A 26,874-nucleotide genomic window follows, 5' to 3' on the forward strand; every position below is an offset into this window, starting at 1 on the left:
TGCTTACTTTTACAATTGCTAAATATATTTAGATGTAAGAAAGGGGGAAATATAGTTATACTTTCACCTTTGTATGTGTTGAAAATGATTGAAGTGGTGGACCCAAGAGCTATTGATATACAGTATTTGACCTCATGAATTCCTATAGAATCCAGGTACATGTAACTCATTCTGCTGGTCAATTTTGACTCTCCAAAAATTTACAACATTAAAAATAACCCCTATTTTAAAATTCTGTTTTCCCAAGGCATGTTGCACCACCTGTTATCCAACACTTTCAATGATAAGAACCTGTGTTTAGTTGTTTATCACTTCAAACCATTTAGCCTGTAATTTTTCCATGCTGGGGGTCTGCCTTTGGCTGAATTTTTCTCGAAAGTTTAAAACAAAACAGTCCAGTCATTTCTGAGAAGATGGCTAGGAAGAAATATTTTGCCCATGTTAAACTCCAGTGATCTTTTGAGAAATTCCAGTACTCCTATGCTTTGGAACAGGACTTGAAATTTAGTAGGGTGGTGGTGGTGGGGCGGGGAGGGGAGTCATTGTTGCAGGGATGTACTTTTTGCTCAGCATGAAAATCTGCCCAAGTTTTACGTCTTTGAAAAATCAGTTTGCATATACTCAGACTTCCTAAAGCTTTGGAGCTAAATTCCCTGAAAATGTTATCTGCGCTGAACATGTTCCAGACCCAGGCTGAAAGGGTGAAGCTGGATTTTCGCTACAGTTGCAGTTTTGGGATGTTGTGGGCTGGGCTGGGGACAAGCAGTGGAACTGACAACGGGCAGCCTGTGTCTCCTGTGCTATCAATGCCACTCCTGCTGGACCCACCCACATAGAGTATGACAACCTACTACTGCTATCAGTTACTCCATTAGCTCAAGTGGCAGAGATCTGTATGGTGGATCGAAAGATTCCAATACTGCTGATGAACTATGTAGGTATCCATATGATGCCACATGATGAAGTTTGTTTTTTCAGTTTGCTTTTTTAAAAACCTAGGAAATTATACACACAAAAACTATGTTAAAAGAACATTATTAAGGTTGCAAAGCACTCAAAAAGTTAGGAAATGCCAGAATTAAGGATGCCCATGCAACCTTAATTCTGCCCTCTTGTGCATTTAAGACATAGTCTTGAATTACATGATCATATACTATTTTTTACACTGGATCTGTGTCTCATTCAGTACACAGATGAGCCTACCAGGCTGCCCAGGATCCCTTGCAGCCCACCTGGTGGGCTCTGCAACTTCCAAGGGAGCGGGCTACTTTGGTTGGCTCGTTCCAGACTGCCTGACTGAGCAGCTGGCCTGGAATTTTTTTGAAAATTCTGTGTCAGTTCTTAAACAGAATCCCCCCCTCCTCCTCCAAAATTCTCTTTTCTAGGGAAGATTTTGCATTTCTGGTCTTTCGCTCATATTTGGAATAAAAAAGATCAAAGATTAAAATTTTTCTGCAGGATGGAAACTACAGTCTCACACAGCTGTAATTATGATCCTTGCAAGTATCTTGACCTAAAGCAGGGATAGGCAGGGGAATTCCTGAGTTCTCTCCCCAGCCCTGCAGCCTTAATAATGAACCTTTGCAGTTCTACTGTTCCTTTGCTCCCAAATTTCAAACATCACAATCCATTGTAATTTACAATCCCCTTCCAGAGAGAGGTGAGCATCTTTATTCCCATTTATAAGTGGAAAATAGAGAGAGAGAGATTAAGTTACATTGAATTAATGGGAGTACTTGTGGCACCTTAGAGACTAACACATTTATTTGAGCATAAGCTTTCGTGGGCTACATGCTTTCCACTACATGCATCCGATGAAGTGGGCTGTAGCCCACGAAAGCTTATGCTCAAATAAATTAGTTAGTCTCTAAGGTGCCACAAGTACTCCTGTTCTTTTTGCGGATACAGACTAACACGGCTGCTATTCTGAAACCACTGAATTAATGGAAGAACTGAGATTAAAACTCAGTCCCTCCATCCTAATCCCCGGTCCCATAACTAAAATACTAAATCTCATGGCTTTCTGTCCAAGGTGGACAAGTCACAACCTCGATATTCACCAGTTCCTTTACCTGTAAATTGGGATACATACCTACTGCACAGGGGGCTCGAAGAACTGTGTGAATAACGTTTTGAAACATTCAGTCACTAAACTATTCTCTATGGGATAAAAAGGCTCCTGCTCTGTTCAGGGATGGGCTAAATGATCATAGGATCCAGACTGATCTCATGACACAATATTGTGACCAAATGAACTGTGCTAGAGGAACCCTTTGTTTATAGGAATCAGCATAATTATCTACTATGGTCCGTGGCATTGGATTGAAAAACAGGAAAGGGAAAAAAAAAAACTCTTCAGCAACAAGCTAAAGATCTGAGCCTCACATTGTCAATAAGCCCTTCCACATCCATGATTTTAATATTGACAAGTTTCCTGGTCTGCTCTGCATCAGAGAAACCTGTCTTACTCTAGGGACTGGTATTAGCTCACCTAAGGTTATTGTTACTACGTCCCAGGTTATTGTATTCAAAGACTCAAATACAGGCAGGACAAATATGAAGACAAAATAGCCATTCTATTCTGTTTGTCTCAAACACAGGAAAAGCTCACTTAAAACAAAATCATTTTAGTGTGTCCACCTATTCTGCAAGTCCAGTGCCTATAAGCTAAACAACCTATTTCTCCTATAGGCTGAGAGAGAGAGATTACTTCAATTTTTAAATACTTGGGAAGTGCTGAGATACTATGGCGACGGAGACCATAGAAGGTGATAGCTGTGGCTGATGCTAAGAAACAACTGTAGTAACCATAATGAAGGTGACAGCTCTTTCTAAGGTCTGCATCTTCAGTAAAGTTAATCAGTGTGTTGAAGCACAATTTTATCATTCAACAATGTTCAATTTGCCCTGTTTTTCAAATATGGTCAAAACTTTGGTACATCAAAACTGACCAACGGGATGTCAGGGACAAATTTATTTACAGCAGTTGCTGATTTTGTCTTAGCTTCAAACTTTCTATAAGTTTAATCTTCTTTCCCCTAAAAGGTGGAATTGTATGCACTGCCTCCTTATAAAGCCTATCTTCATCAGTTGTACTAACATATGACTGGTCTTGGAGATCTTGGTTAGATTTAAGAAGACATTTGCCATAAGATTATTAAAATAATGGAATTGGGGCCTAGAACACTGAAAACCTAAAAATATTTTGCACCCCTCTTCATCCACCCCTACTTCTAGTCAAGAACGGCCATAAAGTGTGGAATTAGTGAGCATTTAAAAAAATCGGATATTCTGATTATCTATCCTGAGTTATCAAGCATATCAAATGTAACAAATATCCCACATGGTTAAGTAGAATTAAGACATGTCAATATATTTTAAAATGAATGTAAAAACTAAGAGAAATCTAATACAATAATATTTTAACCCAATTTCTAAAAAGACAATAGTTAGTGAGACAGGATGCATCCTTAAGTTTGTTGAGAAATTAGATGTAAAAACAGTTCAACCTATGGGACTAATTCTCCACTCTATTACGATGATTTTAACCCTAATATAACTCTATTGGCTTTAATGGTGTGTAAATGGCCTAACAACATAGTGTAGGCCTTATATTTGTATCAGTGATTTAAAAAAAGGGGTGGGGGAGAAGGATGGCCTGCTAAACCCAGGGTTGAGAGTTCAATCCTTGCAGGGGCCACTTAGGGATCTGGGGCAAAAAAAATCAGTACTTGGTCCTGCTAGTGAAGGCAGGGGGCTGGACTCAATGACCTTTCAGGGTCCCTTCCAGTTCTATGAGATAGGTATATCTCCATATATTATTATAGAATCCTTTTGGGAAAGCATTTTGAAATCCAGGTTTGGGATTTCAATTTTCTGGAACAGTGAGATTTACTTCTGTCAAACAAGAAGAGGGTTCAGTAAGTTTGTTAATTTACTTGGAATAAAGAGGAAGAAATCTGAATTTAGTTTTAGCCATCTGCCATCAAATTGGTACCTGGTTATTTTCCAGATTTCAAAACAATTGATTTAAAACAGTGATTTCTTCATTGTTTCTCTTATAATTTACAGATTACTCGGCACACGTGAAGCTATCAGAAATACGTAACTGCTGTGTAGGATGCACTCATTTTCATTCAATGATCACTAATATTTAGACAATGATTGCATAATCTATTCAATTTTTTAATAATAAAAGAACCAAGTACTCAGGGCTCTTTGATCAGAGATGGCAATAGTGCTTTATCATATTTGTATTAACATAGTTTTTATCCATGTAAATATGTAATATTTATAAAAAGACACTTGTTTAATATAAGTTATTTGTAGAAATTAAACTGTCTAACTTTTTTTTAAAATGAAGTCTATAATAGATACAGTACACACAGTTTATACACTCATATGCAAAAATAATTGTAATATTCCCATTGAAAAATAGTTCATTTGGTAGAAATGTTTAACCTAAAATAAAGTTTTAAAAGTGTTTGTTCAAACTGAAGTTAAGAGAAAATCAAATAAGATTATTTTAAAAGGAACACAGGAATTGCCATTCCAGAACAGACCACTGGTCTAACTAACCAAGTGTTTGATAATCGATGCTTCAGAGGAAGGTGGCTATGCTCCACTTCCTCCCAAAAATGCACCAGACAAATTATGCATACTATACTTGCTAGTGCAAGGGGATAACTGAAAGTGAATAGATAAAATTAAAACAAATGCTTAAGTACATAAAAAAGAGAGAGAGAGAAGGCAAGTCCAACTACGTGGAATAACTACTGAATACCATTAGGGAAGAGGCAGCACAGGGTATTTTTTCTTTAAATAAACACTAGTAATGTAAATATAAATGTTATTTTTAAATTTCTTATGAACCCTGTTTTGAATCTCAAATAGGTCAATATCCTGTAGCAATCAAGTCTGCTGGTTGATTAAGAGATGTGTAAAAAACATGTCACTAACATATTTCTTGTATTTAGCTTATTTGTTCAGTTTAACATTTATTGTCTTTAAATTTAGCTTCCCCTACTTACTGTTATCTTTTCAAACATAGTAATCTCAGTGTTTTTTAAGCTTTTCCAGTATTTTAAAGATGTCCTTAATCTTTTCTGGACCAACGAAGCATGTGTTTTAGAATTTATTTCTGTAGATCTTAGACATTTTTGCAATCAGAAGACCAAATATAAATAAGTACCGATTTACCAATTCTAATCTCATTTGATTTCTATCTATTGTTTTAAGAAGAAAACTGAACTGATTTTACTCAACTGCAAATGTGCGAATCACAGCTTTTCAAATGGTGGCATTTTGATTTACTTTGCATTAAAATTACACAAGTTTATCAACAACAACATTTCAAGTGTTATGCATTCTTCTTCTTCTCCTCTCCCACAGCACCATTATGGATTATCTACCAACATCAATGCAAGACAGTACAGGGTACAAAACACACCATTGCCATCCAGTACTACTTGTTCATGCTGAGAAACAAAAGGTCAACACAATAAAGTGTTACTAGTTCAACAACTGTGTCTACCATTAGTTACTTTAATCCCATAACCACTGTTAGTGTTTCATGCAGACCTGGGATTAGTAAAAGACAAAAACGTGAAGAAAATGTAGTGGAAATTTCTCAATCAACGTGAAATTCTTTTTAGAGTGAACAAGGGTAACAAGGAAAGTTTGCATACAACTTGGTTAAAAGCTTAGTGCTTTAGTAAAAGTAATAAGAACAAATGGTTTTTTTGGACGTTTTGTCTTACCTTCAGATAAACAGAACTGATATTTAATGATCTAAAAAGAGGGGAAATAAAATAAATGAAATAATCATAAGGAGTCACGAAATCATCATCAGAACAGGAAGGCCTTGAGTTACTCATTTTCTTACTGATTATTATTTTTATTAGTAACTGAAAATGCAGTACCTTCTTATAAAACAGACTTCTAAAGATAAGTTACCAGGAAGAAAAAAATGGATCTGAAACAATTTTGTTGCTTCTTAATATTTTGAAAATATAAAGTTGGTGAATACAAAATTTTCTTGGCATTTTAATTTGAGCTTTCACATTACAGCAAGATAGCAACCTAAAGCTGTCTTAGAGAAGGTCTAGGAATAATACTTAAGGATTCATCAGCCCACAGCCCAGATGGAATGTCACATGTACCTAGATTTTTATGAGATTTAGTATGAGCATATGATAAACATTAATTGTAAAAATATAGAACTTGGTTGCTCTACTAAAATATTTTGCCAAATCATAGTGCCAGGCAACAAACTAAGGAATTAAAGGCAACTATACAGTTGCTCAAATATGAAAATATAAAATCACTTTGTACATTTTCAGATTAATGATCAGTCTTCATAATACATAAAAGTTTGGAATTTACAGATTTTATAAGTAAGGATACTGCATTTTAAGTGTCATTAAACACTATGAAAGATAATTTCTTTATTGCATTTCTTACCTGAATCAGAGGGCAAATGGTGATAGGGTGCTGGACAGAAAACCTGAGCAGCAAAGTCTTCAAAAGTTGTGGGCTCTAGATGGTGTTGAACAATGGTTTGCAGATATCGAGCTCTCTCTTCATAGCTGGTTTACCCAAGAGTTAAGGATCAACTTAAAGTCAGATCACACATTTGCTAAACACTAAAGTCTACTCAGTAATTCAGCTATGTTATTCCCTTTAGCAAATTTATTCATGTACGTGCATATTACAAAATTTCAATGGCCATTCACAGTTTACTAACACTGAAAGTATGGCATTTTTGGATTAATTTAAATTATTCTTAAATCTTCACATAACATTATTTTAGTTAACCAATAAAATGATAGTTTAATAGTGCGGCATACATTACAAAAAATTTTAATTAGAGATGGGTCTGAACCTAAACTCTGGATCTGAACTCCTTCTGAATATTGGGATAAGTTATATTCTGATGTGTACCTTATGGCTCAGGCTATTTCGATTATAATACTGTTCGATAGCTGGATGAAGCTAAAGCAAAATATCTTTGAATAAGGCTACATGCTGCCTTCGGGTCAATTTTACTTTCTTTTCTTATGCACCTCAAAATTGTTTCAATCTACCTAAGATTACAGATTATTTTCTAAAGCAGCAAACTGACTTAGTTATAATACTGTTTAAAATTAGGTTTTAAAAATTCTGTAATTGTAATTTGTAGGGGTATATTGTGAAAAATAACTATCATTAAACAAACAACAAACTAGATTCGCCTCTCAAAAAAATTCTATATATTTTCAATGAAAAATAACTGTTTCCATAATCCCTAAACAAATTCATGCAGTTAAGATAAATACATAGCTTAAAACGTGTATCAGAAAAAAATACCTAGTCAATTATGCCATTAAAAAAAGCAGACATATTTGTAAAGAATCTGCAGGACCCCTAAATACTGGCTAACAGAGTGTCGGAGGGCACTGACAGCAAAATACCGTACTTCCTTTTCACCACATTCTCCCTGATATTATTGACTGGAGACCAGCATCTTGAAGTGTTGTTGCTTTTGAAGAACCCTCTCCAGGCTTCTTGTTCCAGCAGGCCTGATTGTGCTGTTAGCACAGAGAGAGCGAGAAAAAAAGAGAATATTTCTGCTGTTCATGAAAGCAACTATGGAAATGGCTGTCAAAATGTAGAGCAGCAGGCAGCAACATACAATTATCAAGAAAAACTACCATGCTGACTTCATGTCGTATAGTTCCTGAACTGAGAAATCAGTTAACCTTTTCTTCCACAACTTTTAAAGTTGTCCAGCTGGACTCAGTGTGTTGAGTTAGGCAGGCCATATTTAAATATCTTACATAAGCATAAAAGAAAAAAAAAAATCCTACAGTATATTCTCTTTAACATGAGTATTTTTAACAAATGATTTACTCTTTGCAAATATTAACATTTCCATTAACATTTTTGTTTGCATATTTTAGTAAGACGCAGCACAGAGTGGAGGAACAAATTAAGGGTTGGCAGTTTGGAAGTCCTGAGTTCTAATCCTGGTTCTGATGGTGATGTGCCATGTATTTTTAGGGAAGTTATTTTACCTTTTTTGGACTCAGTTTTCCTTTCTGTAAAATGGGGATAATAGCTACATATCTTTCTCATTGGTGTGCTGTGAAAAGTAGGCAGAACATGTAAAATGCTATATCTAAGCACTAAATACTATTAAACAGATGAGCCTGCCATTTTCAATTACGATGAGCAATAAAATTTCAGCCCTGAATTAAGACCGAAGATAATACGTTTTAGGTACTCTTCTGGCTTTCACGATTATATTTCAGCAATTAAAAAGGATATGTAGTGAGAATCCTTATATGTAAATATCACACAGGAAGCAATTACAACCAAGTATATTTGAGTAAATTATTCTAATAAATAAAAAAATGTGGCCAAAATCAATAAATACAATATATTTTGTCTAAAATAGTTTTCCATCAAATAAAATGGGCTCCATAGTATTCTTTGCTTATACCACAACTTGAATACATATAAATATTGAAATCAACTGTCTCTCTGGAATTTTTGAAATTCTTCCTGAATACTGAGATAGTTGAACCTCAGAAGAATTCTACCCCGAAAACATTATAATGGAAACACTAGGACAAGAAGAAATAAAAAAACCCTCCATTATCAAGTTCTTAGGTTGGGGGACATACACAGTATTGAGCCTTAACACAGGAGACTAATATAGCACAGTTTTTAAGAGGCTATATATAAGTGGTAGAGGATGAAACTGATGGTTGAAGTCTAAATAATACTACATATCTCACAACTTGTTGAAAAGCACTTTTTTTCATTGGGGGAGATTCACAGCTGCTGAATTTTCTGCAGTTAATAGAGTCCTTTGATTCACAGCAGTGCCCCTTGCACAAAAAATACTGGCCTTTGTGTATTACCAGAAGCTAATTTTCTATTTGGCTGAAAAGAGAAAAATGGGGTTATTGCTTCTCCCTCCTACAGAGCTTTTCATTATGCCTGATGCACTCAACTTCTAAGCTCTTCTGAGAAAAAAAAAATAACTGAAGAGGCAAGAGGTAGAAAAATGAGCTTGTTAGCACATTAGAAGTGAAGTATCTTGGTGGGCCCTAGAAATTCCCAGTGGTGTGTTAACTTATCACTCTATGCATGCTGGCACTGATAGTCTCCCAATTGATCACTCTCTTTTCGCACCAAAGGTGCTGCCAGGAAGCAAAGGCTGAAGGCCCACAGGAGAACAGGCTGCTATCAAAACAAGCTGTTTTTAAAAGTCTGCTTGAATGGATAAAATGTTTCATGGAAAACTAGGGTAGAGACACCTACCTGCTTTAAAAATGCTCTACTTTAAGAGGTCTCTAAATGAAACCTTTTAGTTTATCTTGTTACATCTGAAGCTTATACATAAATAAGGCAGAAATGAGGCAAAATTAGTATTTCGAAAGAGACCAAGAAATTCCCAATCTGGATGCATACCTCCAAGTCTAAGGGGGGGAAAAAAACAGTCCTGGTACAGTTGCTGATTTAGTTGGGCAGTACTTGTTTTTATTATATTATCTCAATGCTGCAAGACTAATATAAACTTCACTTAGCATACCCAGCAAAATCATCCGGTTAGCAAAGTTGCTCATTTTATCAACATTTAATAGAATTTCTAATAGCTGGCTGAAAACAGCATCCTTGTCAAGCTTTTTTTAAAACATGAAAGCCAAGACCAGAATTACTACTATTTCATATTGTATGGAGACAATGATCAATTCTTTAAAACAAACAGCTTTCATATATTAAGAATCGAATAACTGAGTGTTTGGGTTTTAATGTAGACTAACATACTTGGCAGCATTTGGAAATTTACTAATTCACAACCCAAGAGTAATTTTATTTTTTAAACCGACAAACAAGTTGATTGTCATGGTTGAAATGATCTAATTATAAATTGTATATGGATGTGAATATCTGCAATAGCAACTATAAGATACAGTAGTTAATTTCTACTTCTATTCATAATAGGCTAGATATTTATCCTTTAAAAGGCTGCTCTCTAGGGAAGAGTTATTAGCACCTATAAATTGCGTGGCACATATAAACTCAGTGGCTAAAAATAATAGGCCAACTCAAGCTGTACTCTCATTGTGAATGGATGTTGCCACTAGCATTGGCAATATAGATAGATTGGGAGGATGCAAGGATGGACCAAAAGAGGAAGAATCTGGGAGAAGAAGTGTCTACATACACAAGCAGACAAATTTAAATCTGGAACTACTGGTAACTAATTTTATTAGGAACAACATGCTAAATGCAATGAAAGACAACAGATAAAAAGGGAAGATTACTTGTCAGACAGGCACTCTTTCAAGTGAAGCAAGTGAAGATTCACAGGTCTAAAGCAAAATCTACAGATTTTGCAGAAACTACTAAGCTGTATTTATTGCAGGAGAAGTTATTCAAAATTTTATCAATACAAGGAAGAAAACACTAGTAGTACCCTTACACATTTTAAATGCCACTCACACTTAAATCATTGCAATTAACAACACTGGTATTCATTAACTAAATCATTTTACATATGTATTCATTATCTTTCAATTACATCTCTTAATACTGTAAATATGCAAGCAGTTTTAGAACTACTGATTTGCACAGGGGAACCACCACTGAATTCTTGGTTGTCACATTAAATATGAGTAGGCAATCTGTCAGAAAAGCAACTTCTCATGTTCCTCCTCCTAATCACTCTCCCTCCTCTATCACTGTTGACAATCTCAGTATCTTTATCTTCAACTTGGACTACTCATTAGGTCCTCACATCCAGGCTGCATCTAAATCTTGCAGATTTTTTCTGCATCACATCTCTAAGATACAGCCTTTCATATTCATCCACACAGCTAAAACTCTCATCCAAGCTCTCATCACATTGTATATTGATTACTGCCTTTTCTCTGGCTTTGACAAATGCAATCTTACCCCATTCATATCCATTCAGAATGCTGCTGCAAAGATCATTCTAGCCCGTTGCTTTCAACCATGTCACCACCCTCTTTGCATCCCTCCACTGGCTCCCCATTTTCTATTGCATAATACATAAGCTGCTTGTCTTCATTTTTCTGGTCTTTCATGGCCTACTACCACCCTTTCTATAATCTCTTTTTCACTATCAAAATGTTGGCTTCCATCTCGGATTGCCCAACGATGTCAGCCTCCATCAGCCACTTGTCAAATTTTCCAGCAATCACTTTTGTGCTTTTTCCCATACTGCTCCTCATGAGTGGGAGAAGCTCCCCATAAACATCTGTAAAACAACTTAATTATTTTCCTTTACATCTCTTTAAAATTTTTGCCGTGATGACTATAAAACTATTGATCGCAGTTAGCCACCTGTGCACTAATACTACTGCCTATCATGCTGACCAATATTGCCTCAATGTTTCCTTATACTAACCTGTGTCTGTCTCCATGTGTTGTCTCGTCTTATACTTCAATTGCAAGCTTTTGAGGCAAGGGCTGTCTTTTTGTTCTGTGTTTGTATGGCACCTAGCACAATGGTGTCCTGGTCCATGACTGGGTTCCTAAGTGCTATGGTAATACAAATAAATTGTATCCTAGATATTTTGTGAATTTTAGGTTTTCTTCCTTTGTATCATAACTAATTCCTCTACATCACCACCAAAATTCATCCTTTCTACCCTCTCTTTACTACTACTTAAACTTCTAAGCATGGTGTTGTCATCTTTCAACTTGATTAGTACAACCTATCCTCTCTGGCCTCCCCATTTCTCACCTCTTTGCCTTTCACATTAACAAAATGCTGCTGCTAAAAACATCTTCATCTCCTGAACTTTTGATCATAACTCTCCTCCATAAACACCTTTGCTGACTTCCTCCCCCCTCCTCACTACATTAAACTCATCTCCTCAAATTCACTTTCATTTATTTAAATAACCTGAGCTCTGCCTATATCTTTTCTTAGTAACAGCTCCCCAAAAACATCTAGAAACAGGCCAGACTGCATTGCTGTAGCATATGAATACAATTCACTATTTTTCTATATAACCTTATTTTACAGATAAGAGAACTTGGATTTTATATCCCCACAATAAACTGGGAAGACCTATGGTAAGTACTAGTTTGACAGAGGTAGTAATATGCATCTTATTTTGTAGGTCAAATAAATATTAATTTCAAATGAGAAAAGAAAAAACCAATATCAACATCTAGCTATGAATATTAACATTATATCTAACAATATTTCATTTGACAGCTCTATAATCTATTACATCATTACCATAGTCTCAAAGTACTTGCAAGATGTTGGAAGAAACAAAGAAAGAGAATAGTTTGATTGAGATGGTATTCATAAACAACCTGTGTTGTGGAGAACCGATTCCCATTTATGAAAGTTCATACTGAGGGAGTTAGCTGAGACACATGTGGTCCACTAATTCAAATTGAAATGCTAACTCAAATAGTTGAAATTTATGAAGACACATCTCCTTAAAGAGAGCACGTGAAACTACATTAATATAAGGGTTCAAGAGAACTTATTGTGAACAAATTTAAATGGTACACTTTAATCACAAATGATAGTTAATCTATAGAATTTTTCTAAGGAACAGAAAAAGTGACCTATCATTTCAGAGATTTGACATCAATAAGATGTTTATGCTTAAGCCTATGCATTATCAGATGATTTTCTAGTCTTTGAGAACATTTGAAAATACTTCTAAGACCAATTTGAACTCCTGAAATATCCTAGGCTCACACAAAGGTTCCAAGATTTTGGCTCAACAGTGTTATATGATATTGGAGGAGCAAAATATGCCTACAAGAGAGGAGATCCATGCTGACAGAAAGGTACCAAAAAGCTGATCAGGTCTGAGAAACTGGTAGCAGAACTTTTTACACACCTTTCATAACAGCATGAGGAAGGAGGGGTGGCATTCTCTGAAGGTTCCCAAGTGGAGAAAAAAAGATAATGGGCTCTCCACCCACAGTTTTTCCATCACTGAGACGATCTCCAGTTAGGAGGAAAGGCACTTGCAATGCAACACTGCTTTGTACAGTCCTCTGAGTTGATTCACAATCCTTTGTCATATGGAGTGGGAGCTCCAATCTGTACTGACTTTTAAGTCATGCCAACGGTTTAAACCAAGATTTCTCAACCTATGGGTTGAGAGAGAAAATTTGGGTCACCAGAATGTTTCAAAGGGTCACGTGGCAGCTCCTGTCCCATGGAGCTGGCTGGGCTTGCCTCCCTGTCCAGGCACTGCAACCTCTGGGGTCCCAGCGCTACTCTGGTTTAGCTCAGCCATCATGACAACGAGTCCGGGTAGGCCAAATTTGAATGAGTTGCACTTCAATCCCATGAGGCAGGTCACAACTCCACTCACACAAATGAGAGTCAGGGGGCAGGGCCAAACCTGAGCGGTGCTGCAATTCCAGAGGTTGCAACACCTGGAGTGCAGAGGAAAGCCTAGCGAGCCCCATAGCACAGGAGCTGCAGGAGGCTGCCACCACTGTGGGGTGAGTACTGGGCAGGACCCAACCCCCACACAGGGGGCAGGATCTGACGGAAACCACCCCAGGGCCTCCACCTCCAGATTATTTACTGGGTTGCGACAGGCCATAAATATTTATAAATGAGTTTTGAGCCCAAAAAGGTGAGAACCACTGGTTTAGACCATATATGTACACAAAACCATAAGCCTAACAAAGACAAAGGGAAAGTTTTACTGGACTGGAAGATGAGCTGCTAAAATGGAAGCATCTCTGTACAACTATCAATTTATCTAGACATTTATACTGCAACATCACCATATTGCATGAAAGTAGAACCTTTGAGCACATATGAGCATATTGCCTCAGGCGAAAGAGGCTTTTTTAAGGGTAGCCTAAAATTACTGTGTGACCAAAATATAGCTAAGAGGACATTTTTAAGTAGCAAGATTAACTCAAAATGTGGACATTATGAATGATTATCAGAAATACAGGAACGACTGCCTCTCTGGATGCTGTGATTTGATTGTAGATGGCATGGCTATGACAGACACATTTGCAGACTACTTTAGGGGCAAAGGAACAAAGTTTAATTTCACCACTAACTGGAAACCAGAATCCTCAACTTGCAAATACTTGCTGGTAGAATAAATGGGCTATGACGCTAGTAGGCCAGATGTCAGCTCTTGTAGGCATTAACTAAGAACTGACAGCTGGAGACCAGAGGAGGTCACCCATATGTTAGTTTTGCTCAAAATTGGTATTCGTATTAAAAAAATGTATTTAGTGTTTAGACTATGAAATGCTTGTATGGTGCTGCATGCATTAATATGACTTATAGTATCTATATCCCATGTTATAAAGTAATATGTTTGCTCTTCAACTGTAAAAGTATTTGCTCTGAAACTATAAACTCCCATAGTCAGGACAGAAACATTACCAAGTGTGAAATGCTAGTTTGCCACATAAGGTGTTGTCTCCTGCCCAACAAAAGAAGGTCCATAGACACCAGACAAACTGCTGTGGAACATCAGAGGACAAAATACTTTGTTGATTGCTTCTCCCCCACACACCCAGGAAGAGGAGACATTCAGGTGAACTCATCCAATCATCTTGAACTCTTGGGGAGGGGAAGGGAAGGGAATAAAAATCCCTGGTAAGAAGAAACTGAATCTTATGGCTGACTGAACTCTTAAGGGCCAGAAACTCTAAACCAGTGGTTCTCAACTTGCCGCCCAGTCAGCACACAGCTGCAGCCCACGTGACAACCTCAGGACCATATAGTAGTACACCTCTACCCCGATATAACGCGACCTGATATAACACAAGTTCGGATATAATGCGGTAAAGCAATGCTCGGGGGGAACTGCGCACTCTGGCAGATCAAAGCAAGTTCGATATAACGTGGTTTCACCTATAACGCGGTAAGATTTTTTGGCTTCCAAGGACAGCGTTATATTGGGGTAGAGGTGTGTATATATATATATATATACACATATACACATATATATATATATATATATATATATATATATATATATATATACACACACACACACACACACACAGACAGTGTGGATGTGGCCCATATAACACAGAATGCTGCATATGTGGCTCACAATGGTAAGTAGGTTGAGAACCACTGCTTTAAACTCCTCACCCTCCTGGGTCTGCCCCAAAAGACACTTTGAACAGACAGATCGCTACAACGCTTAGGATTTAGATGGTAACTCATTTTTGTGTTTATATTTGCTTGCTTGCTTTAACTTATAAATAACTCATTCCTTTTTCCTAGTTAATAAACTTTTAGACAGTCAATTACAGGATTGGCTATAGGAATTATCTTTGGTATAGGAGCTAGAGTATCAGCTGATCTGGGGTAAATGACAGGTCTCTTGGTACTAGAAGCAATATGGATGTGGTATGATTTTTGGTGTAATTGACCATTTATCACTAAGTCCAGTTTGTCTGGGTGAGAATCTAAGAGGACAATCTGACTCCATGATAAGACTGTTAAAGTAATCTAGGAATTCACGTGCATTACTGGCTTGGTGAAATCTAATTACAGAACACACTACCAGTTTGGAGTGTCTGCCCTGTTTTTGACAGTCTGCCCTTAGGTCGTAAGCCACTCCAGACAGTGACTCATAGGCATTTAGAATTTCTTTAAACTGCATAAAGTCAGTTTCTATAAAGCATGGTTACAGTCAGAAGAGAAACTGTGCAAAATGGCACCTTCTTCATCAACCTATCTGCTCCTTATGAGTCTAGGCAGTCATATTTGCCTAGTTTATTGCTAGAAACAAGTTTACAGTATTGACAGTGTACAGTGAATATAATTAAACAACCTGCTAAAACTGTTATTTGACGTCAAAGAAAAGAAAAAGATCACCCTGTTGGTTTATTGGCAGCATATGGTGGGGATCAGAGTTTTGGCTTTTTGCTCCTTGGCCTGGCAGAGGTGGCAAGCACAGAGGCAGTTATTAAACAGAAGATATACTACAATTTGGAGCCCTTGAGAATGAGGTTGGTGACAGATATTTTTGGATAGATTCCTCCAAGTAAGTTGTGATTTTTTAAGGTCAAGGGGATTAAGGATGAGTCCATATGGAAACAGGACAAGACTTTTGTAGTAGGTAAAGATTCCTATAGATGACAGTAGAAAAACATTGCCATAATAGAATTTGGCTCTTGAAAGAAGCCAAGACAAAATATTTAACAACAGAGATTTTTCTGGAAGTGAGAAATCTATTTCTGAAAGAGATGATTGGCCAGTGGCTATCAAAACAGCTGAAGTCACATTGAGTCATTGGAATTTGTGCTCTTTATTGGCTCTGAGAATTAAAGATGTAGGATGGACAGCTACTGATCCAGTGTTGGAAGCTCTACAACTAACACCATTTCATCTGTGGGTGGGTGACCAGTATCAACCACACACTGAGATGCATAGGTAAAGGCCTTCTCTATTCTGAAAAGTGATTCTGTTGAAGAGGCATTATGGCATTCCCTATTTGTTTTGCAAGGACTTTCAGATCTAATTTGTACAGTTTACAAATGAAGTAGTTTTCCCATAACTGCCACTCCTGCTACCTCAAATCAATCTGGCATCTGAAAGTCAATCTGGGTTCTTTTCTGCTTATTTTTACCAGTAATGAAAACGTGTATGACAAATTCTGCACTGCTTATCTGTGTTTTCTGTGGGGCTACACAGATGTACTGTAACTGAGTGGAGAATCTGTCTCTGCAACTGGAAGTTATTAACAACTCTGCTGATGTATAAAATAGAATCCAATTCATTCTCCCATTGCTGTGTGCCAGCTTTGAAATGCTAACAGAAGTAAAAAGATAATTTTGTCATTAAAACAAGCACATAAGAAGTCAATCTATGGGGTAAGAACACCCTATTTTCAAATGGATTAATTATCAGAGTAGAAACTCACTTTCAAACAAGAAATCTTGTCTTGACCACACTGGACAGTGACAGTCAAACGCTTAATAATTTTATAACTTCCTAGTGCTATGTTTCTTCCAGATGAACTGAGCTTTCAGTATTAGGGACAATAGCTTTGCCATAACATGCAATAATTTCTTTCTTTAAGTCATGTAACTCAGCCAGTGGTTAGGGGTCTATTACAGGAGGTGGTAGGTGAGGTTCTATGGCCTGCAATATGCAAGAAGTCAGACTAGATGATCAGATGGTCCCTTCTAGCCTTAAAGTCTATGAGAGCTGAGCGAAAAAACACAGAGGATTTAATGTTGGCTGATAGTCAATTTCTCTTATCCACATTTTATAAATATTTTATTTAAAATGCTACAAAATATATTAAATAAAAGTTATCCAAAAAGTTTTTTTTTAAAAGAAATGGTCATATTATATAAGCATCCGTATTCATTAACCTAAATATCTCGTGTTTTAATAAAACAACATTCACATGTAAAACAAAATTATCCAAGAATAAAACTCTATAAAAACAACTGAATATTAAACAGTACCACATTGTATCAGTAGTGAGCCTACCTGATGCTAACAAATTAGCCTTGGCATAAATCTTCTATAAATAAAAGGCTGCCAGAATCAAGAGATGCTCTCTGATGTAACCTCCAGGAAAATGCAAGTATGCCTCCTTGAGGTTAAAGTAATATATATGATAGCTCTCACATATGTGGTTAAATATCAGTTCCAATATTACTAGTTTTTTATGTTGGCTCATTGATTTAAAAAAAAAAAAAAAGTAAAATATTTATGTTAATTATACCTTAGGAAAATGAAAAAGGAGAAAGCATCTGGGCCAGTAACAATGGATGCGCTGAAGTCATTGAGAAGGCATTAAGTATTTTACAAGTTTGTTCAATGATATTCTTAAGAAAAAGGAAATGTTGGCTGAATGGCATAAAAGCTTTGGAGTGGCCATTTTTAACAAAGGAAAGATTTAAAAATGTTATTAGAGTGAATGTTTAAAATGAAATATACACGAGTTAAGAGGCAAGGTACTGTATATCTGGGGTCAGGCTTGGGTTATGGGGGGTTACAGGTATCGTTTGCAAGGATGTAAAGATACATACATATCGCATAACCTGCATAGACCCAGATTGGTGTGCAAGAGTTTTTAAAGTGTCAGTGGATAAGTGGGCTCGGGTACGCCACCCATGGAATGAATAAGGAGTCTAAGTCTGTATCGGTGTAGCGGATAAGTACATGGGAGGGGTGCGTCCCTTGGTCTGTCAGGGAAGGAAGTAGGTTATTTCCCTGGTCGGTGGTCTCGGTTACTCAGTGTGGTATTGATGGTGTCCTGTGATGTGTTCCATATAAATGTCTCTGGACCACCTGATAGTGTTGGACACCATGAGCTGTCTCACGAGCCAGGCTTAGCGTCGACCGACTCCACACGCTCTCAGAACCGGCTCGTTGTGGGGGTCCCAGGAGCCCAGGGCTCCCACGATCAGAGCGTGTATCTGGACCTCATAGCCCTGGGCTCTCAGGGTCTCGGCCAGCGGGGTGTACTTCGACGTTTTCTGTGCTCGGGCCTCGTGGAAGGCTGGTAGCCAGTTTTCAAAAGTCTCCGTGACTTCTACGATGAGGACCTTCTTTTCTGCGTCCGTCACGACGATGTCGGGTTGCAGTCTGCTGTCTGTCCCGGGGATGGCGGAGTCGAGGGTGATCTTCCCCAGGGATGGCAGGATGGCTTTCACCAGCTGGCTTTGGATGGTGTTGTGGTGGTGCCGCTGCCAGGCTCCGGAGTGCTGTTTGCATCCACACAGGACGTGGGGCAGGGTCTCGTTTGCATAGCCGCACTTCCTGCAGCGCTTGTCCCGGTTGCCGTGGCAGATGGCTCCGTTGAGGGGGACGCAGTTGAGTCGGGGCCTGTGGACGAACCGCCAGTCGGCAAACCTGGTGAAGCTGCCCCTGGGGAGGAAGTGGTTGCTGGCGTCCCACTTGCTGGACACCTCGAACACCTTGCCTTGGTCAGGCTTCCACTTGAGGTTCTCGGCGTAGTGGCAGCGGATGGTGTCCTTTAGGGTCCTTTCCAGCATAGTTCTGGCGGTCGGGGTGATGATGGTGTGGTTTAGGGTCTTTAAGCATGGCACCAGTATTCCCAGCTGATGTCACATGCTATGAAAACATGGGAGACTATTATTGAAAAGTGTCTGCGTGGAATAATTGAAATTTGGATGGGTAAACATGGATTTATGGTGGGAAGGAGAATAGCTGATGCCACATTTGTATATAAATCCTTATGAAAAAATTCAAAGGAAAGAGACAGCAACTTGACATGGTCTTTGTGGATATGGAGAAGATATGTGATCACGTACCAATAGAATTAGTTTGGTGACGTGTGTCTTATTCAGGATCATAGAATCATAGAATATCAGGGTTGGAAGGGATTCAGGAGGTCATCTAGTCCAACCCCCTGCTCAAAGCAGGACCAATTCCCAACTATTATTATGATGGAGTGGCTACTGTAGTCAAAACTAACTGGGACTACAATAGAGAATTTCCAGTAAACACTGGCCTACATTAAGGGTAAGAGTTGAACCCCTTTTTGTTTGCAATGGTCATGGATGTAATAAATGAGAATATATGAAGAGAGCTACCTGGAAACATGCTGTTTGCTGATGTTTTAGTGATAGGTGCAGAAGACTGAGACCTTGCCAGTCAACGCTGAATAATGGCAACATAATTTTGAGCAGACTGGACAGCGTGAACATTGGTACGACCAAAGCTATGATAACTGGGGGAGGAGGATTCATCATAAAGGATATCACAGGCAGACAGTGTAGAAGAGCAAGGGAACTTAAATACCTAGGATCAATGGTGCCCTCCTGAATGATGCCTGGCATCATACTAGAGCTGCTTGGTAGAAATAGCAGGAGCTGACCCCAGTTCTTTGTGACAAATGATGTCAATAAAGTTAAAAGATAGAGTGTTTAAAACTGTAATTCAACCATTCTAATGTATGGAACAAAGACTTGGCCAGCCACTAGAAAAGAAACCAGTACACATACTGCCACAGAAATGAAGATGTTGAGATAGTCAAATGGTTGGACAGTATGTGAGAGGAAATGAAATGAGGCTGTAAAGGGGTTTAATGCAGATGGCTCCAATTGAAGACAAGTTGAGGGAGGCTAGGCTATGCTGGTATGGGCATATTTAGTGGAGACCTGAGAGCTATATTAATAGGATAGCTCTTGCAATGATCATGGATGGAAGATGACCAAGGGAGAGACCAAAGTCTCCGTACATGGACAGGACATCACCAGACCTCAGAGTGATCTATCTGCATGACAGCCTGGCATACAAGCATGAATTTTGGAAGAAGGCTATGAAACTCACCACTCCCAAATAGGAAATTTGGGAAGAAAGAAGAGGACACCTAATTGTTACTTTTTGTTCCAAAAAAGGAGTTCAATTTCTTTTCAATTACTTTAAAAAGCCTTTGTGAGACCTATATCACAAAATGCACATTTACCACTTGGGGGAGGGGGTACTTATTTCCTTTTAGCTATAGGAGGCCATGAGGTCACTACAAGGATAGTAAGCTAACAATGTAAAAGGCTGAAAATATTGCAAAACAAACACAGTGTAAATAAAGTTATATACATTGGGCTTTTCCAAGGAAATATTACAACTTACCTAATTTATTGACAAATAATATATTGATAGACCTTTTCTTAACATATACATTCATTTTACGTGAACTTAGGCTAAATGGGGGAGTGTTCACTTATACAAAGTAAGCACTTGCCACAAGTGCTATATTTTTGTCAGAAACTGTGAATGGAGCATGCATCATCAGCAGTACAGTATATTTAACATACTGTTGTACAATCTTTCTGGAAACACTCTAGATATATTATAGGTTGGGGCACAGTGTTTATTTTTTATGTTGTGCCATCAGATCTTATCACTAAATTCTTCAGTGGTTTATGGTATCTTGCATGAAGGAAAAGCAGCGATTCGTCAGAGCAGACAAAGCTGAGCTTTAATCCATCCCTATAACCATATTGCCAAGTCTATATTGTTTACAATGCGTCTCAATTAAGAGACAGGCAGGACACCTGGTACTTCTTTATCTAAGTCTCACGGGCTGCCAGATGACTCAAAATCCATAACAGGTGCTAAGGCAGTGTGAGTGTAGGCACATTAATACAAGCTGGGTAGGATAAAATTTGGACCATACTTAACCACTTACAACGCTCAATTACTAAATGAAAAATGTCAGAAAAACTGCAGCAAGCTACAACTCCTTCTCTTCTGAAGCTCATATGAAAACATTTTAACAGATTAACTGTATCTGTGGAAAATTACAAATTTAAGTCCACAGGAGTGACCCTAAAGCCTCAATTTAGAATTAATATTTTCAGAGGTAAAGTATTAAATACTAAAACACCAAAGTTGTATAAAATTTTATATAAATATTAAAATAAGTATATTGAATATATTCTTAACTATTGATTTGATCAATTCCTTAGGTAACAAAAATTGCAAACATTTTAAGCACCAGTTCTGTCAATTTCAAAGTAAAAAAAATAGTCATTGATTCAGCAACAATGTAAAACAATACTTCTACCCTTTAGAATTCTGAAGTAATTTTATTAAGCTCACATACAAAATGCAAACATCAACCAATTCTGTTTTAAAGATTTTTAAAACAAACATGGGCTTTCACGTGAGAAAAGCTAAGGGATAAGAGACATTACTTGCACTGAAAAAAAAATATGTTGTAGATTTCTTTTCAGCACAGAGATGTTTTAGTTCAGCTAACTTAAATAAAGCAAGCATCTGGAGTTAGTATTAAATTTAGACACTGACAGACCTAAAAAAAATGAATATCAGAAATTTTACAGTGGGCAATTACTTAAGAGCTATCTGTATCTAAATGTGCAGTAATCAAATTAAGTTTCTACTTAATATTGTAATTATCAAGAACACAAAATAGTGATTTTATTACGACAGTAAGCAGTAACAAAGTACAGTAAACTGTCATTTAAGACAGTGTCATAGTATCTATGATAAGCAGCATACTGGCTTAAACTAATGCACTATATGCCTCTAGGGAATGACAGGCTCAGAGACTGGATTTTAACATTAAAATCTATCCATTAATCTTGACTTAAATATAATCTACTCGTACAGTAAGAGGAAGAATGGGCATTCAATGAATTATCTTTTTGAAATATAGCAGGGGCATATTTACTAAATCATGTTAGTAGAAACTCTAAATTTTACTATCGTTTGCTGGTTCTCTGTTTCTCATTCTATAAATCTTGCATAGCTGAGGATTCCCAGCTATACTCACCATTGGATCTCCATACCACAAAGACCAATTTTTCACATCTATAATGGACTATTGATTAAATTCATGAGTGGAAAGGTTGAGACACGAATGGTTGTATTCACAGACACTTCAAAGTCTGTGTTTTAGTCACAGGCTATAGGAGGTGAAAACAAAACAGTGAGATAGACCTGGATAAAAATAATGGTCCAGTCCTGAAGTCCTTACTAAGGCAACATTCCTATTTTGACTTGAATAGAATTTGTCTTATTAAGGACTTCAAGGTAGGGATCAATGTGACTATAGGGCAATATGTGTTGTTTATTTTAAACACCATTAGAACTAGCACCACATAAGCTCCTCTATGGGACTTATGCTGGCAAAAGCAGACAGTGTCGGCACACAGGCAGCCTCTTGCATGTCTTTGTGGGGTGTCTATGTGAGACCCACAGAAGCAGTTGTGGAGGACAGGGATGGGGCAGGCCAGTAGACTGATGCTTAAAAGCATCCAGTTGCTCTACTCACTACACTGAACAGGCAGTGCAGAGGGATTGCAATTGCTACTCTACTCCAGAGGCCTGTGTAGATATAATGGGGGGTGCACTACAGCCAGATACCCTAATTCTAGATATGGAGAGGTGAATTTCATCTCCCCAAACTCCTTGCATTTTATCTGTGTAAAGCTTATGTATGTGAAATGATTTTCACCCTTCTTTTTTTCCTTTAAAAAAAAAATCCTTAAAAGATTTTGCTTGATAACAGTAGGATTGGATCACTGATTTAAATCTTGTACTCTGTGCAGAGACTACATTTTTAGCTAAGGATAACTGACTGGAAGCAAATTGACTCTTTACCCTGTGGCTCTAACATGAATGTAGAGTTCAAGTGTTTTCATACCATCAGATGTATAAGATTATATTGTACGTATATACAGACAGAGACAAGAAGAAAAGTATTAAAAAGCTTCCTGTGAAGACACCACTAAAAATGATAGGACTTCATAGAACTAAATTGGAAATACTGAAAATATGCCAAAGTGCCCAGTAGAAATAATATTACATTTATACACACATAAATTAATTAACTGTTTGCAATTCAACACCGGTACAGGATAAGTAAACTTCTAACCAGATAAATTTTGTTACTAAGTCCCATCTATAATTGAGCATATTTTCTTCATGCTTTTGCTTCTCCTATCACAGGAGAAGAAAATATTTTTCCTTACACAGGCAAACTCTTGTACGGATATTAGATAATCAAGTATTAAGCAAGAAATTAATGAAATTATGTAAAGGCAGATGTGTAATTATGCCATTTCTGTTTGATTTTTGTAACAAAAAGTTCTTTTATGCAAAAAACACATGAAAATAAGTATCAGTTCTCAGCTATTTTCCCCTTCCTTATTTTGAGCAGCAATTAGCAAAGCAAGCCCTTTACCCCTCCTTCCCTGTGCTGTCAAGCTGTTCAGAGCAGTTTGCAACCCTACAATAGTACTATTGTGAACAGTGTCTGGGCTTCCTTCCCACAGAGAGTTAAATGGGCAGTTCCTGCTGCCCATGATTGGTGTCCAGTGAAACAATACTCAAGAGCCAGGTTTTATCTGCTCCACGCCAAAGAAGTGAAGCCAGGGAACCCAAGCCTTCATATCATGCTGAACCATATGCCAACCCTGCTGGCCCCAAAGGTTTATCACTAAGAATCAGGATCCATCATGTCCCCTGTGAAATTTCACTTCACATACCTTCTGTGAAATGCATGGCTTTGCTGAAAATTGAACCTTTTTCACAATTGGCAAGAACAGATGGATGGTAACTGTGGCTTGGCAAATGGAAATTAAAAGATTTTTAATAGCCTGCATTCTTATATGTTTGAGAGGAGAAACATTCAGAAGGAAAAAAAAAAGAAATTTGTGACCCATATTTGTCAGATGGAATTAATCAGCAATTAAAATATTTTAAAGTATTCCTAAAAAAAGTATAAAAATGTATTGGGTATTAATTTTTTTTTTAGCAGGGCCAAGATAAGGATTCATGATCTCCTGACTCTCATATGGTAATTCCAATTATTCCAATACTGATTTTTAATATTTATAATGACTTCTTAAGTTTTTCTGTAAAATATGTGGCATAATACATAATGGTGTGTGTATGATTTTACTGGTACCATTTTGGGATGGCCTGATTACTTAGATGTGTAATATATAACAGTACTCATTATCTCTAAATAGACAGTGACATGGACACACACACAGGTTTAGATATATAGGTTTTTTTCCTTAACAGTTGCAAAACCAGGGAGTTGGAAGACACAGAAGACAAGTGGGCATGTAGATCCTACCCTTTTTTCAGATTTCTTAGTAATATATATATTTTTAATTTCTCAGCTGGTGCAGGATAGCGTGATCTAACTGTTTTGATGACCATATGTCGACCTATGCAGAAATAGATTTGACAATATTCTAACCATCAGAGGGGTGAAATTTTGGAACAGCCTTCCGAGGGAAACAGTTGGGGCGAAAGACCTCTCTGGCTTTAAGATTAAGCTTGATAAGTTTATGGAGGGAATGGTTTGATGGGATAACGTGATTTTAGTCAATTAATCAACAGCATGCCATCGCTGGTAAATAGTATCAATGGTCAATGAGGGTCTGGCTGGAGAATCTTGCCTGCATGCTCGGGGTTCTACTGATCGCCATATTTGGGGTCGGGAAGGAATTTTCCTCCAGGATAGATTGGCAGAGGCCCTGGAGGTTTTTTGCCTTCCTCCGCAGCATGGGGTGGGGGTAGCTAGCTGGAGGATTCTCTGCAACTTGAAGTCTTTAAATCACAGGATTTGGGGACTTCAACAGCTGAGTCAAGGGAAAGGGGGTGGGTCAGCTTTTGTGGCCTGCATCATGCGGGAGGTCAGACTAGATGATCATACTGGTCCCTTCTGACCTTAAAGTCTATAAGTCTATGAGTCTAATATTCTCAACCAACTCTTCTGAAAACCACTGTCATCTTCTACAAGAGTGCTGTCTGTTAATTTTGCTTGTAACAAACAAAAAAAGCCATGATTAATAGAATCAGACATCTTTTGCAAATGCATAAAACTTTTCTAATTATTACCATATGCGGGAGATATCTCAGTGGTTTGAGCATTGGCCTGCTAAACCCAGGGATGCGAGTTCAATCCTTGAGGGGGCCACTTAAGGATCTGGGGCAAATCAGTACTTGGTCCTGCTAGTGAAGGCAGGGGGCTGGACTTGATGACCTTTCGGGATCCCTTCCAGTTCTATGAAATAGGCATATCTCTATATATAATCCATATTTGAATTGTATATGAAGTCTACATTTATTATTGCTGATGAAGATGACCTGCAAAGGATTAAAACAATATTTATACAATGTTTTGCTTCTCTATGATGTATAAAAGAAGGTGTCTTTTTTTTTATTCTGATTGGTTTTGTTTTAAACCTTAGAAATATCAGGAATATCAAGTCTAGTCTTCCCCGGTTTTGTTGGAGAACTTCTGGGAGGTATCAGGGATGTTTGTACGAGCTATAACATTTAAAAGGGGCAAGAATGTTTAAACTTTAACAGAAGGCTTTTGTTATCCAAAACGTTAAATTAATGAGGTTAAACAGGTATTAACAAAAACTAATTTCCTGCTAGCTATAATGAAATCATACTTCATAAGATTGAATTAGTCATCATCTTCTCTTACAGCAAGAGAAAATCCCATATTTGTTTTTTTATAAAACCATTTCAAGTATATTTTACAATGGTGTAATTAAATATTGATTACTCCACCGAGTTCAATAACAGTATATTTAAATTTCAGACTTTAAAACAGGAGTGAGACTCTAACAGGTATAAATGAGACCTCTCCAAGGCAAGCACTAACTCCTCACTATTAAGCCTATACATGCAGTTATAATTCCAGAACTTGTATGGGGGTCCCAGAGAACAACAGGATTCAGAACTACCTTACTGCTTTTCAGGGCACTCGACAGAAATTCTGTTTAAACAAAAATTCTCCTTACATAAAACAATAAATACATTGAAGGAATTCTGTGTGTGCAGTTGAATAATATATATCGGATATAGGCAGGTAGATAGGTAGATATGGGAATGAATTGAAATATTCATTTTTCTAACGTAGGTGGGCAAAGTCAATCCATACAAAAATTGAGACAAGAACAATCTACAGTACAACATACCATCAACTATATGAAAGTATGTGGCTCCGAAATATTTTTTTCCTGTAATAGAAAGTGACCAGTGATGCCAGTAGCCCACCTTGAGAGTTTTTCATAATACAGCTTTATGAGTGGCAAAATTATGCTAGCACAGTCACTTTTGCCTCATTTATATTTGGCTCTTTCATCTCTTTCCAACATGTCTCCTGAATCTGGATAACAGAAGAATTGATAACAAAGCTGTGTTACTAATTCAGAAACAATTATTGATAACCTGTGTTTTTGACGCTAAAATTGTTACACTAAACTAATAGTGATCTAGCTAATGAAAAGAAACAAAAGCTTGTGAAAAAAGTCAGCATTTTTGAGTTTGGGGAGGGGCAGAATTTTTAGCTTTTGATAATTTGAGTTACTGTTACCGTTCTAATATCCTTTGTTCTAAAG

At 37.4% G+C, this 26,874-nt stretch overlaps 1 protein-coding gene across 3 annotated transcripts in view; it reads right to left on the reverse strand.

Annotated features, from left to right (window-relative positions):
* Positions 1–26,874, reverse strand: part of RALGAPA1 (Ral GTPase activating protein catalytic subunit alpha 1) — a 245,567-nt gene that overhangs the window by 6,766 nt on the left and 211,927 nt on the right. For all 3 annotated transcript variants that reach the window (XM_054025345.1, XM_054025347.1, XM_054025346.1), the window contains one exon: positions 6,463–6,587. In XM_054025345.1, the coding sequence (XP_053881320.1) occupies positions 6,463–6,587 (125 nt within the window). The remainder of the gene's footprint in view (positions 1–6,462; positions 6,588–26,874) is intronic.

The sequence above is a fragment of the Malaclemys terrapin genome, chromosome 4 (genome assembly GCF_027887155.1).
Source record: "Malaclemys terrapin pileata isolate rMalTer1 chromosome 4, rMalTer1.hap1, whole genome shotgun sequence".
Taxonomy (NCBI): Eukaryota; Metazoa; Chordata; order Testudines; family Emydidae; genus Malaclemys; species Malaclemys terrapin.